At 53.9% G+C, this 12,774-nt stretch overlaps 2 protein-coding genes across 2 annotated transcripts; both read left to right on the forward strand.

Moving 5' to 3' along the window:
- Nucleotides 1–1,482: 1,482 nt before the first annotated feature.
- Nucleotides 1,483–7,106, forward strand: J4E92_010669 (uncharacterized protein; the record flags this gene model as incomplete). Its single annotated transcript, XM_051502005.1, has 3 exons — nt 1,483–1,763; nt 1,810–6,975; nt 7,025–7,106. The coding sequence occupies 3 exons, from the start codon at nt 1,483–1,485 to the stop codon at nt 7,104–7,106; spliced, it is 5,529 nt and encodes a 1,842-aa protein (XP_051347809.1).
- An 816-nt stretch (nt 7,107–7,922) lies between these two features.
- J4E92_010670 (uncharacterized protein) lies at nt 7,923–11,288 on the forward strand (the record flags this gene model as incomplete). Its single annotated transcript, XM_051502006.1, has 3 exons — nt 7,923–8,384; nt 8,442–10,975; nt 11,045–11,288. 3 exons carry the CDS (start codon nt 7,923–7,925, stop codon nt 11,286–11,288), a joined length of 3,240 nt encoding a protein of 1,079 aa, XP_051347810.1.
- Between the last annotated feature and the right edge of the window lie 1,486 nt (nt 11,289–12,774).

The raw sequence follows: 12,774 nt of genomic DNA on the forward strand, positions 1-12,774 counted from the left end.
CTGCATGGGGCATGGCGCCGTATGGTTAGACAGGGTTAGCAGCGTGACTAAGGCCGGGGCGAGGCAGCTCAATGCATCAACACCAGCCGGACATGGATGGCGAGTCTTGGTTTTCGTGGCCACTACCAGCTGCGGCACCGTCCCATGGGCCTGTGATACGAGCGGGTGGCGTGGATGCGATGCCAGCCCCTATTTTTAGCCCGATTTACTCATGTCGTCGATATTTCCTGGCACCATATGGTGTGAACAAGCAATAGTCGGAGAATTCCTCTCACTCCATGACGGCCATCGCCATCTAATCGATAAGAGCAGAATCGACGGCGCATCTGGGTCTGCGGAGATGGCGCCCGACGTCTGAAGCTTGTAACATGGCGCGCACTGCAGGCACATCCCAATATCCACCTCACGCCCTTTCATCTAGCTCTCATTTGTCTTTGGCTCCATGGTTTCAACACGACCGAATCACGCCGGGACAATTTCAGATCTCGACCTGACGTCAAAGCGCGCCCCTCGTTGGGACCGACAAAATCAATCCTTGTCTCTCCATCGCGGGCGCTACCCAAGGGTCTACTTTATCGTGAAGTCACGTACACAGCCTCCCGCTGTCTAGAGCAGTGGGCCTCCACACCGGCTGGCCCAACGTCTTCGGGCGAGCAAAAGAAACGTCGGCTGATGGCTGTCGAGCGACAAAAAATTATCGAGAGCAGTTGGCGGCATGGGCATGCTCCGTCGCCGCGCAATCGATACGGTTTCGACGGTTAGTGCATTGAAGCGTGCAGCGATGATCGTTCCCGGGGGGCGCGCGACCGCTAGCACGCATGTCTGGTAGTGGTTCTCTGCCATGCACCTCCGGGTCCCAGATGCACGTCTTCGCCTGGAGAAACAGGTGCAACGTGAGGACAGTATCGTGCAGACGTGCTTCTCGGGGTCACGCTGTGTCGCGGTGCCATCCTACGTGCTGCGAAGCTCGACATCTCTCACGACCTTTTCGTCGCATTAATAAGCAGGCGAGTGGAGCCGCAACGGGGATGCGAGGCAATAGGGCTGTTCAGCGTATTCTATTCTATTTTTGCGCCCCCTTTTCGTGATCGCTGGGTCTCCCAGTCAACACACGCCAAAAGGCGGCTGGTGCGGCGGCGGGCGAAGCTGAGCTAGAAGCATCGTAGCCCCATGCTCTCCAGCGCTCCGTCTGGTCCAGAGTAGAGTTAGACAGCATACCGTGCCGGCCCCTTTGCAACGCAACTCAACGGCTTTGGCTTTGACATCCTTTACCTTCGTTTGTACACCCTTTCCACATTCGCTGATTGTAATTATTGCCGCCGCGTGTTTTTCTTGTTCCGCCTGTCCTGCCAGCAGCCCTGCGGACGCAACACCAACAACATTGAAGAGTCTCCACGACGCGCAGTTGCCCGCCGACCGTCGACCGCGCCTGCCTGACCCCTCGGTCTCTCATTCGCTCCCACGGGGACGCGGCTGCCCACCATGGCTTCCAACCCGCTGCAGAACCCCTCGCTGCCTTCGCTGCCCCAGCACCAGCAGAACGACACGGGCTTGACTTCGGCCCTCGCCAGCCGGTACCACGCACACCTGCCCATTGCGGCCCTCTCCTCCCAGGGCATTGTCGCCATCAACACATGCACAGACGCGAGTCTCGGTGTAGATGGCGGCAAAGAGGGAAGCGCCCACCAGGCCGCCGAGGACCTCTCGCACAGGGCCTACACGCGCCTGGGACACCGCTCCGAGGACCAAGCCATTGTCTTCCTGTGAGTACCCCAACTGCATCTCTCTGACATCTCTAACATGTTCCAGTGGCGAGTCTGGCTCCGGCAAGACGACCATCCGCGGACACATGCTGAGGTCCTTCATGTCCTTCTCCCAGACACCGCTCTCCAAGAAGATTGAACATGCCAACTTTGTCTTCGATGCCTTCACCACAACCAAGTCCCTCACGACCCCGCAAGCCTCCAAGTCTGGTCTCTTATTAGAGCTCCAGTATAATACCACCACCGCGAACAACGCCACCCTGCTTGGCGCCCAATTCCTCGCCCACCGCCTCGAGCGCAGCCGCATCGCTTCCGTGCCGACAGGAGAGCGCACTTACCATGTCCTCTACTATCTCCTCGCTGGTACCAGTATCAACGAGAAGAAGCACCTGTTCCTCGACGCAGTAGGTGGAGAGGGTGCAGGCAACCGCACCTCGCTCGGCTCCAACAAGAGATGGCGCTATCTCGGACACCCTACACAGCTCAAGGTCGGCATCGATGACTCCAAGGGCTTCGCTGATTTCAAGGCCGCCCTCCGGAGGCTAGAATTTGGCAAAGAGAGCATTGCAGGCATCTGCGAGATCATGGCTACCATCATGCACATTGGTCAGCTCGAGTTCGAGATGGGCCAAAACACCACTCCTGCGCCTGATGAGAGCGGTGGCTACTCCCACGAAGGTGGAGAGTCCATTACGGTTGTCAAGAACCAGGAGTCTCTAGTACCCATTGCCCAGTTCCTAGGCGTTGCCATATCCGATCTGGAGCAAAGCTTACGGTACAAGTCCAAGACTCTATACCGCGAGCGCGTTACCGTCATGTTGGACCCCAAGGGTGCCCGAGCCAATGCAGATGAGCTTGCCCGTTCTCTGTACTCGCTCCTCGTCACTTGGGTTATGGAGCAGATGAACTCAAGGATCTCCGTGCCATCCGAGCAAATATCAAACACGGTTTCCATGGTCGACTTCCCAGGATTCGCCAACTTCGCCGCCACTGGATCATCACTGGACCAGCTCCTCAACAACACTGCAAACGAATCCCTTATCTCTTTCTGCCAAGAGAGCTTCTTCCAACGGCAAATCCAAGAGCTGGAAGCCGAAGAGATCTCTCTGCCGCCCATGGCCTTCTACGACAACACGGCTGTCAAGACCGGCCTCATGAAGCCCGGCAACGGTCTTCTGAGCATCCTAGACGACCAGATGCGCCGTGGCAAGACTGACATGCAGTTCCTCGAGGCCATTCGCAAGCGTTTCGACGGCAAGCACCAGGCTATTGTTCCTGGAAGCTTGACAGTCGTGCAACCCGGCAGCAACTTCCCTACCCCCAACACTTCGCCCACCTTTACCATTCGCCACTTCACTGGTGACATCGACTACAGTGTAGAGGGTCTTTTGGAGGAAAACGCTGAGCTCATCTCTGGCGACATGATGCACCTGCTCAAGTCCGCCCAGGCTCCCTTCGTTCAACAGCTCTTTGGACAAGAGGCTCTTCAGAAGATGACGCACCCTAAGGAAAAGTCAGCCATTGTCCAGGCTACTGTCAGCTCCAAACCTACACGCCAACCCAGCATGGCGAAGCGGAAGGCCGACAAGACTGGTCGATTCGGACGTCAATTGAACGTATTCGACGAGGATGCCATTAGTGATGCAGAGAGTAACATCTCGGGCACGAAGAAGCCCGGTGAATCTCAGAAGCAGACTGGTGCCGCAGGCCAGTTCATCAGCTCATTGAGGACCATCGAATCGACAATGCGCAAAGCCAACGCCTACTTCGTCTTTTGCTTGAAACCAAATGACCGAAGGATCGCCAACCAGTTCGACAGCAAATGCGTCCGTCAACAAGTTCAGGCTCTGGGCATCGCCGAGATCAGCCAACGTCTTCGGGTGGCTGACTTCAGCATCTTCATGCCTTTTGCCGAGTTTCTTGGGCTTGCACAGACTGACCTTGCCATCGTTGGAAGCGACAAGGAGAAGGCTGAAATGGTTCTTGATCACAAGCCGTGGCGGGAGAATGAAGTTCGTGTGGGTGCCACTGGTGTCTTCTTGAGCGAGAAGTGCTGGCTCGAAATCGCCAACGTTTCAAACATCGCTCCTTACGCCCGTGGTCCCGCTGACTCCAACGACAATCTGCTTACTCCCGATGCTGGTCGCTCATACGGGGACGTCCGAGCCGGTCTTCTCTCGCCTTCACCTGGTGCTTATTACGACGACAAGAGCGGCAACTACTTTGGCCAGAGGGATATCGATGCTCGCTCAGAGGCGCCATCTGGCATCACGAATGGCGACATGTTCCACGGCTTGGAACAGCCCAAGGCTATTGACGACGAGAAGGCTGCTGAAGCCAAGCTACAAGAGGTCGAGACCATTCCCACCTCAAGCAGTCGAAAGAGATGGGTGTTCATTGTCTACCTCTTGACATGGCTCATTCCTGACTTTGCTATTCGGTACATCGGACGTATCAAACGCAAAGACGTACGCATGGCATGGCGAGAGAAGTTGGCTATTAACATGATTATTTGGTGGAGTTGTGCCTTCGTCATCTTCCTCATGATAGGCTTCCCCGCGGTCATCTGCCCGAAACAACACGTCTACTCTTCTGCCGAACTGACATCCTTCAACGGCAAGGATGGAAACGAGGCCTACGTTGCCATCCGCGGTATCGTCTACGACTTGGGAGAGTTCATCCCTCACCACTATCCGAGCATCGTTCCACAGAAGAACCTGGAGAAGTATGCTGGAAAGGATGCTACCAATCTGTTCCCCGTACAAGTCTCTTCTCTGTGCTTGGGCAAGGAAGGAAAGGGAATCAACCCAGCCGTTCAGCTGAACTACAAGAACTCCAACTACACCGACTCCGCCGTGAACAACCTCATCAGTACCACCGACATCAACGCGCAATACCACGACTTCCGATCCTTCACAAACGACAGTCGTGGGGATTGGTGGTTCGAGCAACAGATGTTCCTCAAGGCCAACTACATGAAGGGTCGTGTTGGATACAGCCCCGAATACCTGAAGACACTTGGAAACAAAGGCAACTCGATCGCTTACATGAATGGTCGTGTATACGATTTCACGGATTACATCCCTGGTGGTCGTGAAGTCAAGTTCAAGGTCGGCGAAGAGCCTGATGACAAGAACATTGATACCGATTTTATGGACCCAAGCGTTGTGGACATCTTCCGAGTTCAAGCCGGTAAAGACATCACCAAATACTGGCAGAACCTCCAGTTGAATGCGCAAACAAAGGCGAACATGGAGACCTGCATGAACAACCTGTTTTACGTAGGCGATCTGGACACCAGAAACTCGGCCAAATGTCTGTTCGCCAAGTACTTCCTCCTCGCAATCTCCATTCTCTTGGTCAGTGTCATCGGATTCAAGTTCCTTGCGGCCCTTCAGTTCAGCCGGAAGACCGACCCGGAGAACATCGACAAGTTCATCATCTGCACTGTGCCTGCCTACACCGAAGACGAAGAATCCCTCCGTCGCGCAATCGATTCCGCCGCCAGGATGAAGTACGATGACAAGCGCAAACTACTTGTCATTGTCTGCGATGGTATGATTATCGGTCAAGGCAACGACAAGCCCACTCCTCGCATCGTTCTCGACATTCTTGGTGTTCCCGAGGCTACCGATCCCGAGCCTCTCAGCTTTGAGAGTTTGGGTGAAGGTCAAAAGCAGCACAACATGGGCAAATGTTACTCGGGTCTCTATGAGGTACAGGGTCACATTGTGCCTTTCTTGGTCGTTGTCAAGATTGGCAAGCCTTCGGAAGTCTCCAAGCCTGGTAACCGCGGAAAGCGTGACTCGCAGATCATCCTCATGCGATTCCTAAACCGTGTGCACTACAACCTCCCCATGACACCGCTTGAGCTTGAAATGCACCATCAGATTCGGAACATCATTGGAGTCAACCCCACCTTCTACGAGTTCCTCCTTCAAATTGATGCCGATACCGAAGTCGCACCTGACGCCGCCACTCGATTCGTCGCAGCCTTCCTCCACGATACCCGCCTCCTTGCTATTTGTGGTGAAACCGCTCTTACCAACGCCAAGTCTTCGTTCGTTACCATGATGCAAGTGTACGAATACTTCATCTCCCACAACCTGACCAAGGCTTTCGAGAGCTTGTTCGGTTCCGTCACTTGTCTTCCTGGTTGTTTCACCATGTACCGCATTCGCGCTGCCGAGTCTGGAAAGCCACTGTTCGTCAGCAAGGAGGTCGTCGAAGCCTACCAAGAGATTCGTGTCGACACTCTACACACAAAGAACCTGTTGCATCTAGGAGAAGATCGCTTCTTGACCACGCTACTTCTCAAGTTCCATCCCAAGTACAAGACCAAGTACACGATGCGAGCACACGCTTGGACTGTCGCACCTGACAGCTGGTCCGTCTTCATGTCTCAACGTCGTCGCTGGATCAACTCTACTGTGCACAACCTGATTGAACTGATTCCGCTCACGCAGCTTTGTGGTTTCTGCTGCTTCAGTATGCGCTTCATCGTCTTCATGGATCTTCTCTCCACGGTTGTACAACCCGTCATTGTTGTCTACATCGGCTATCTCATCTACACGCTGGTGTGGTCCCCCGACATCGTCCCTGTCACTGCCTTTATTCTTCTTGGTGCCATCTATGGTCTGCAGGCTATCATCTTCATCATCCGACGCAAGTGGGAAATGATTGGTTGGATGATTATCTACATCTTCGCAACACCTGTCTTCGCCTTCGGCCTGCCTTTGTACTCGTTCTGGTACATGGACGACTTCTCGTGGGGTAACACTCGTGTCGTTGTTGGTGAAAAGGGTCAGAAGGTTCTTGTCACAGATGAAGGCAAGTTTGATCCTGCCAGCATCCCCAAGAAGAGGTGGGAGGAGTACCAGGCGGAGATGTGGGAGCAGCACACCATCCGGGACGACCGCTCCGAGGTTTCAGGATACACGTACGCCACCAGGAAGCCTTTCGGAGGCGGATCTGTCGCTGGCTCAGAGTATGGAGGCATGACACCATCTCGCTCTGCGTCTCACCTTGGTCTCCCTCGCTACGACAACCACTCACGATTGAGCCTCGCGCAGAGCGGATACGGTGCGGACTCCATGGAAATGTCGAACCTGCCAAGTGACGATGCCATCTTGATGGAGATCAAGGACATTCTATCCAAGTCTGATCTCATGAACGTCACGAAGAAACAGATCAAGGGCGAACTAGAGCAAAGGTATGTCAATCCCCATTTGTTTGCACAACCAACACTAACATCATCACAGATTCGGATGCGATCTTACGCTCAAGAAGCAATTCATCGGCTCAGCTGTCGAGTCACTGCTCATCAGCGGCCAGCTCTACTAAGCCGTTGTGTGTCTAGTTTGTCACGGCTTCGTTGATGCTTTATGACTATACGTGTTGCCAAAAGATACCGTTTCGTTGTCAGTCATCCATACAGCCACGTCAGGCCTCAGCGCATGGCTTTTATCGCTACTATTGTAATATCGACATTGCATTCTCTCATTGGGTCGGAGTTACGGACCCTGGTACGGCGTTGAATGTATTGGGATTAAATGGAGCAACACGTTTTGTGTTTTGTCGTCATTTGAGTGTTATTTGCGTCGGAAGGGAAAACATGGGTGTAGATTTGGGTTGTAGCATGAGAGAATAGCTATGAAGAATCGCATACGGATACACATCACACGTTTCCCATGACCCATCCATTCATGCGCTGGTCCTTTTGATAACATGTGTCCCCGGTCACGAGTAAAGCTTAGAAAAGAGATGAGTCAAAAGTCGTCATGCTACCAAAATCGAGCATGGAGAACGTCTGAAGATGATTCAGTGCAGGCGTCCATGGCAGTGATTGGTCCGAGCGCCTCCTACCCCTCCACAGCTAGCCGTTCGCCGCCCGCCGCCACACAGAACAATCGATAACTCCAACGGAATTTCGCAGCAGCCCGTGTGCGTTTGCATTTTCCTGTCACTCTTTTGCGGTCCAGGCCTTTGTTGGTTTACTCGGGACCCCTTCTCCTTCGGCTCCGCTTTTACCTGCTCCTGCCTGCACTGTGTGGCGCGCCTGCCTGCTTGAGCACTTGCGATTTCTACGGTGCATTCCCACAACCACAAGTGCCACCCGTCGAGTGCACCCCACACCCCAAGTAATACACCGCACACACAATGCCGCCCAAGAAGAAGAACAACAAGAAGGCGCAGGACGACGACTGGGAAGCAGAGCTCGGCGAGTCTGTCGCGCCCCAGGATGCCGCTGCAGCTGATGCCGCGCCTGAGGATGCTGCCGCCGAAGACGATGCTGCTGGCGGCGGCCTGATGGCGGCGCTTGCGAAGCGCGGCAAGAAGAAGAACAAGAAGGGCGCCAACACCGAAGTGGAAGGCGAAGACCCGCCTGTTGACGGCGCGAATGGCGACTTCGACGCCAAGGCACCCCAAGAAGGAACTTTCGACGACGATGACGACGATGTCTTTGCTGGAAACTACGGCAAGAAGAAGGGCAAGGGTGGCGCTGCTGCGAAAGCAGAGGAGCCTGTCGAGGAGAAGACGGACGACGCTCCTCGTGTAAAGACCAAGGCAGAGAAGGAGAAAGAAAAGAAGGAGAAGGAGAAGCAGCGAAAGAAGGAATTGGTATGTTTGCAGCATCTGTCATGTTCATTGCATGAGTGTGTACTGACCGCATGCTAGGCTGCGAAGAAGAAGGCCACTGGTCCTGCCAAAGCCGAACCCGCGAAGGCTGCCGAAGCCAAGCCAGAAGCCGCTGCTGCACCCTCAGCCGCTGCCGCAGACACCGCCCCCGCTGCTGGTGGCAAGAAGAAGAAGCTCAACCCTGCGCTAGCTGCCCTTCAAAAACAACAGGAAGAGCGCAAGAGGAGGGAGGAAGAGATTGCGCGCGCAGAAGCCGAAGAGAGAGCTAGGCTGGAGGCGCTTGAGGCACAAGAGGCCGAGGAACAGAAGAAGAAAGAGGAGGCTAAGGCTCTGAAGAAGCAGCGCGAGAAGGAAAAGATCGAGCAGCTGAAGAAAGAGGGCAAGTACATGACAAAGGCTCAGAAAGAGGCCAAGGCCAAGAACGAACTCCGTCTGCAGCAGCTGCTTGAGCAAGGTGGCACAAAGGTTGCTGGACTTGCCGACGAGGCTGACAAGAAGAAGAAGCCAGTGTACGATGACCGCAAGAAAAAGAAGAAGAAGCAAGCCGAGACCCAACAGGAGAAGGAGGCCCGCGAAGCTGAGGAGGCCGCCAAGAAGTTGGAGGAACTCAAGCTGGCCGAAGAGCAAGCCGCCGCTGCAGCTGAGGCCGCAGAGAAGGCCAAACTCGACGCCGAAGCGAAGAAGGGAGAGGATGGTGACTCTGCCGACGACTGGGAGGCCCAAGCTGACGAGTTGGAGGGAGTCAAAGACAGCTGGGATGTTGATACCGACGAGGAAGAAGAGCGCAAAGCAAGCGAGAAGAAGGCCAAGGAAGAGAAGGCGGCAGCGGAGAAGGCTACAGCAGACGACGCCTCCAAGTCCAAGGATACCAGCTCAGACTCTGATTCCGAAGACGACAGTGAAGACGACTCATCGGAAGACGAGGAAGGCACTGCTACCCAGCGTGCCGAAGCCGCTCGTAAAGCTGCCGCCGCCGAAAGACGGAAGCAGGCTCACGAGGAGGCTCTTGCCGCGCGGTCAAAGGACAACCTGCGATCTCCCATTTGCTGTATTCTTGGTCACGTCGATACTGGTAAAACGAAGCTGCTCGATAAGATCCGTCAAACCAACGTGCAAGAAGGCGAGGCCGGAGGTATCACACAACAAATTGGTGCCACCTACTTCCCCGTCGAGGCACTTCAGAAGAAGGTTGCTGTCGTTAACAAGGACAACGAATTCGTCTTCAATGTCCCCGGTCTCCTAGTCATCGATACACCCGGTCACGAGTCCTTCACCAACCTCCGGTCTCGTGGTTCCTCACTTTGCAACATTGCCATCCTCGTCATTGATATTATGCACGGTCTTGAACCTCAAACTATCGAATCGATGAAGCTACTCCGAGACAGGCGCACACCTTTCATCGTCGCTCTCAACAAGATCGATCGTCTGTTCGGCTGGAAGAAGATCGATAACAACGGTTTCGAAGACAGTTTGAGCCTCCAAAAGGCCTCTGTTCAGTCCGAGTTCGAGGAGCGATGGACCTTTGTTCGCACCCAACTCCAAGAACAAGGTTTCAACTCGGAGATCTTCAACCGAAACAAGAGCATGTCCAAGTTCGTCTCCGTGTGCCCAACATCAGCGCACACCGGAGAAGGTATTCCAGACATGATCAAGCTCATCGTCAGACTCACGCAAGAGCGTCTGACCAATAACCTCATGTACCTTTCTGAGGTTGAGTGTACCGTGCTTGAAGTCAAGGTCATCGAAGGTCTTGGTACCACTATCGATGTCATCTTGTCCAACGGTGTCCTTCACGAGGGTGACCGGATAGTGCTATGCGGTAACCCGGAGCCTATAGTGACGAACATTCGAGCGTTGTTGACACCGGCTGAAATGAAGGAGTTGCGTGTCAAGTCGCAATACGTGCACAACAAGGAGGTCAAGGCTGCCATGGGTATCAAGATCGCCGCCGACGGTCTCGACCAAGCCATCGCAGGTTCGCGTCTGCTTGTCGTCGGTCCGAATGACGACGAGGAGGATCTCATGGACGAGGTCATGGGTGATCTAGCCCATTTGCTCAGCAAGGTCTCCAAGACTGGTCGTGGTGTCTCCGTACAAGCGTCTACCCTTGGTTCGCTCGAAGCGCTCCTCGAGTTCCTGCGTGTATCGAAGATTCCCGTCGCTACCATCTCCATCGGTCCTGTCTTCAGAAAGGACGTCCTTCGTGCAGGTATCATGTTAGAAAAGGCTAAGGAATACGCCGTCATGCTGTGCTTCGACGTCAAGGTCGACAAGGACGCCAAAGCGTACGCAGAGGAAATCGGTGTCAAGATCTTCGAAGCCGACATCATCTACCACTTGTTCGACAAGTTCACAGCGCACATGAAGCAGCTCGAGGAACAGCGGAAGGAAGACTCAAAGATGTTGGCCGTCTTCCCCTGCGTACTCAAGCCCGTTGCTGTCTTCAACAAGAAGGATCCCATCATCATCGGTGTGGACGTCACTGAAGGTGCTCTGAGAATGACAACGCCCATCTGCGCCGTCAAGAAGAACGCCACCACCGGCGCCAAAGAACTCGTCCACCTAGGAAGAGTGTAAGTCCTCCTATACCTTTCCCCCTCCCTCCCACATCACCTTACCACCTTATTAATCCTTTTCAACAGCACGTCGATCGAGCGCGACCACAAACCCATGCAAATCTGCAAGCGAGGCCAGCCCTCCGTCGCCGTCAAAATTGAAGGCTCCAACCAGCCCATGTACGGTCGCCACTTGGAAGAAGACGATATCCTCTACTCTGCTATTAGCAGAAAGAGTATTGATACGCTCAAGGAGTACTTTAGGAGTGATGTTAGTCAGGATGAGTGGAAGTTGATTGTGCAGTTGAAGAATGTGCTTGATGTGCAGTAAGGAAGATGGGTGGTAGATGGGCATGGTTATGGTGGTGTATGATTTTAGACGTTTAGTTAGTGGACTTTATTTTTCTTGCCTCTCTAGGCGCGAGCAATAGCATTTGTTTGGCGTTTTAGTGCAACATATACTATCCTCCCCCCTTTCTTCAATAAATCTCCTTCCACGCGCTCGGACCCCGGTTCATCCTCTTCGTCGCCATTGTAAGGTGGCTAGACCGACATGTGGTAGCGGTGCAGCATACCCGATGCACTCGCTGGGCAGAGCCGAGAAGTTGAGGTTTTCAGACGCTTTTATTTTGATATGAAATTTCGCGTCGAAGTTGATAGATGAAGGAATTGATCCTGTTGACGATGGTCCGGGCGACAGGTCCTTGGTGAGAGCTGGGAAGAGGGCGCGCGCGATTTCTAGCGACAGGACTGAAGACATGGGGGATAGAACGTTCGTTGTAAAGACGACTGTTGTGCGAATCACGAATGCGCAAAGGTAGATTGAAAGAGAGTCGTTGTTATCGCTGAGTGATGATGACTTTCATCCCGACACGAAACAGCGCGTAGTTATACTTGCCCCGCGGCATTCTCGTGCTGCTTGCGCGAGTTTGCGATTACGCAGGCGATGCAGTGGCTCAGTCAAAAGTTTTCGCAATCTTACCTTCATCCATCGTGAGCGTCGTGGTAGATGAGCCTCTACGGACGCGTGGGGGAGTGCTGGTGGTTTTGGTGTTTTGACGCGATTGGCTGGGTCGGACCTGCGATTAGCGGGCGCAGTATTGCAGGATCTACCATGAAGGATGGCCTCAGGCTCCAGCGATGTCTTTTGGCAAAGGTTGTGAGTCTTTATTCCCTCCCTATCCTTCGCTCCCCACCCCCGGCGTAACTTTTCTTTTTGTTGCGATAGTCCGCGATTCTAGGTGGGTTGGGTGTGAACGCGTCTACGGGGCTCAGGCAGGATCACTTCGGCGAGGAGTCATGGCTTCCAGCTCAGACCGCTGCGACATGCGCTGCTGATTCGCGACACGCTGTTCGAAACTATGCTGCAGTTTTCATCAGAGCGCGACAAGAGCTAGGATCCCGGCCATGTACATGTCCTTCGTCATCGCGTTCCCAGCTGTCTGGAAACAACGAGATCTGCCTCGCCGCGTGCTCTTCAGCGACCGAAAAGGATAACAACTCTCGACTATGTGAGCGCATTTCTCTACGCGCATCAAGAAGTTACCTGGTATATCCTGTGATCATTATGAGTAACTACAAATTGTTGAGATCGAAGAAAGGACGTCATCATGCTCGACTCGCCAGTGTAGCGCCCGGCACGGTCCCGAACTTTAGCTTCACACGATCCACAATTTCAGCCGCATCTTGATCTCGAACAAGCTCACCATGCCGATTCTTGGGAAAGATCTGAGCCAGGATCGGCCATGTACAGTTTCGATACCTACCAATCCTGATCGTAGAACTCTTTGTCCATATCTGATCAACGCCAAACTAAC

Source organism: Alternaria infectoria, assembly GCF_024043175.1.
Source record: "Alternaria infectoria strain BMP 0036 chromosome Unknown scaffold_40, whole genome shotgun sequence".
Classification (NCBI taxonomy): Eukaryota; Fungi; Ascomycota; class Dothideomycetes; order Pleosporales; family Pleosporaceae; genus Alternaria; species Alternaria infectoria.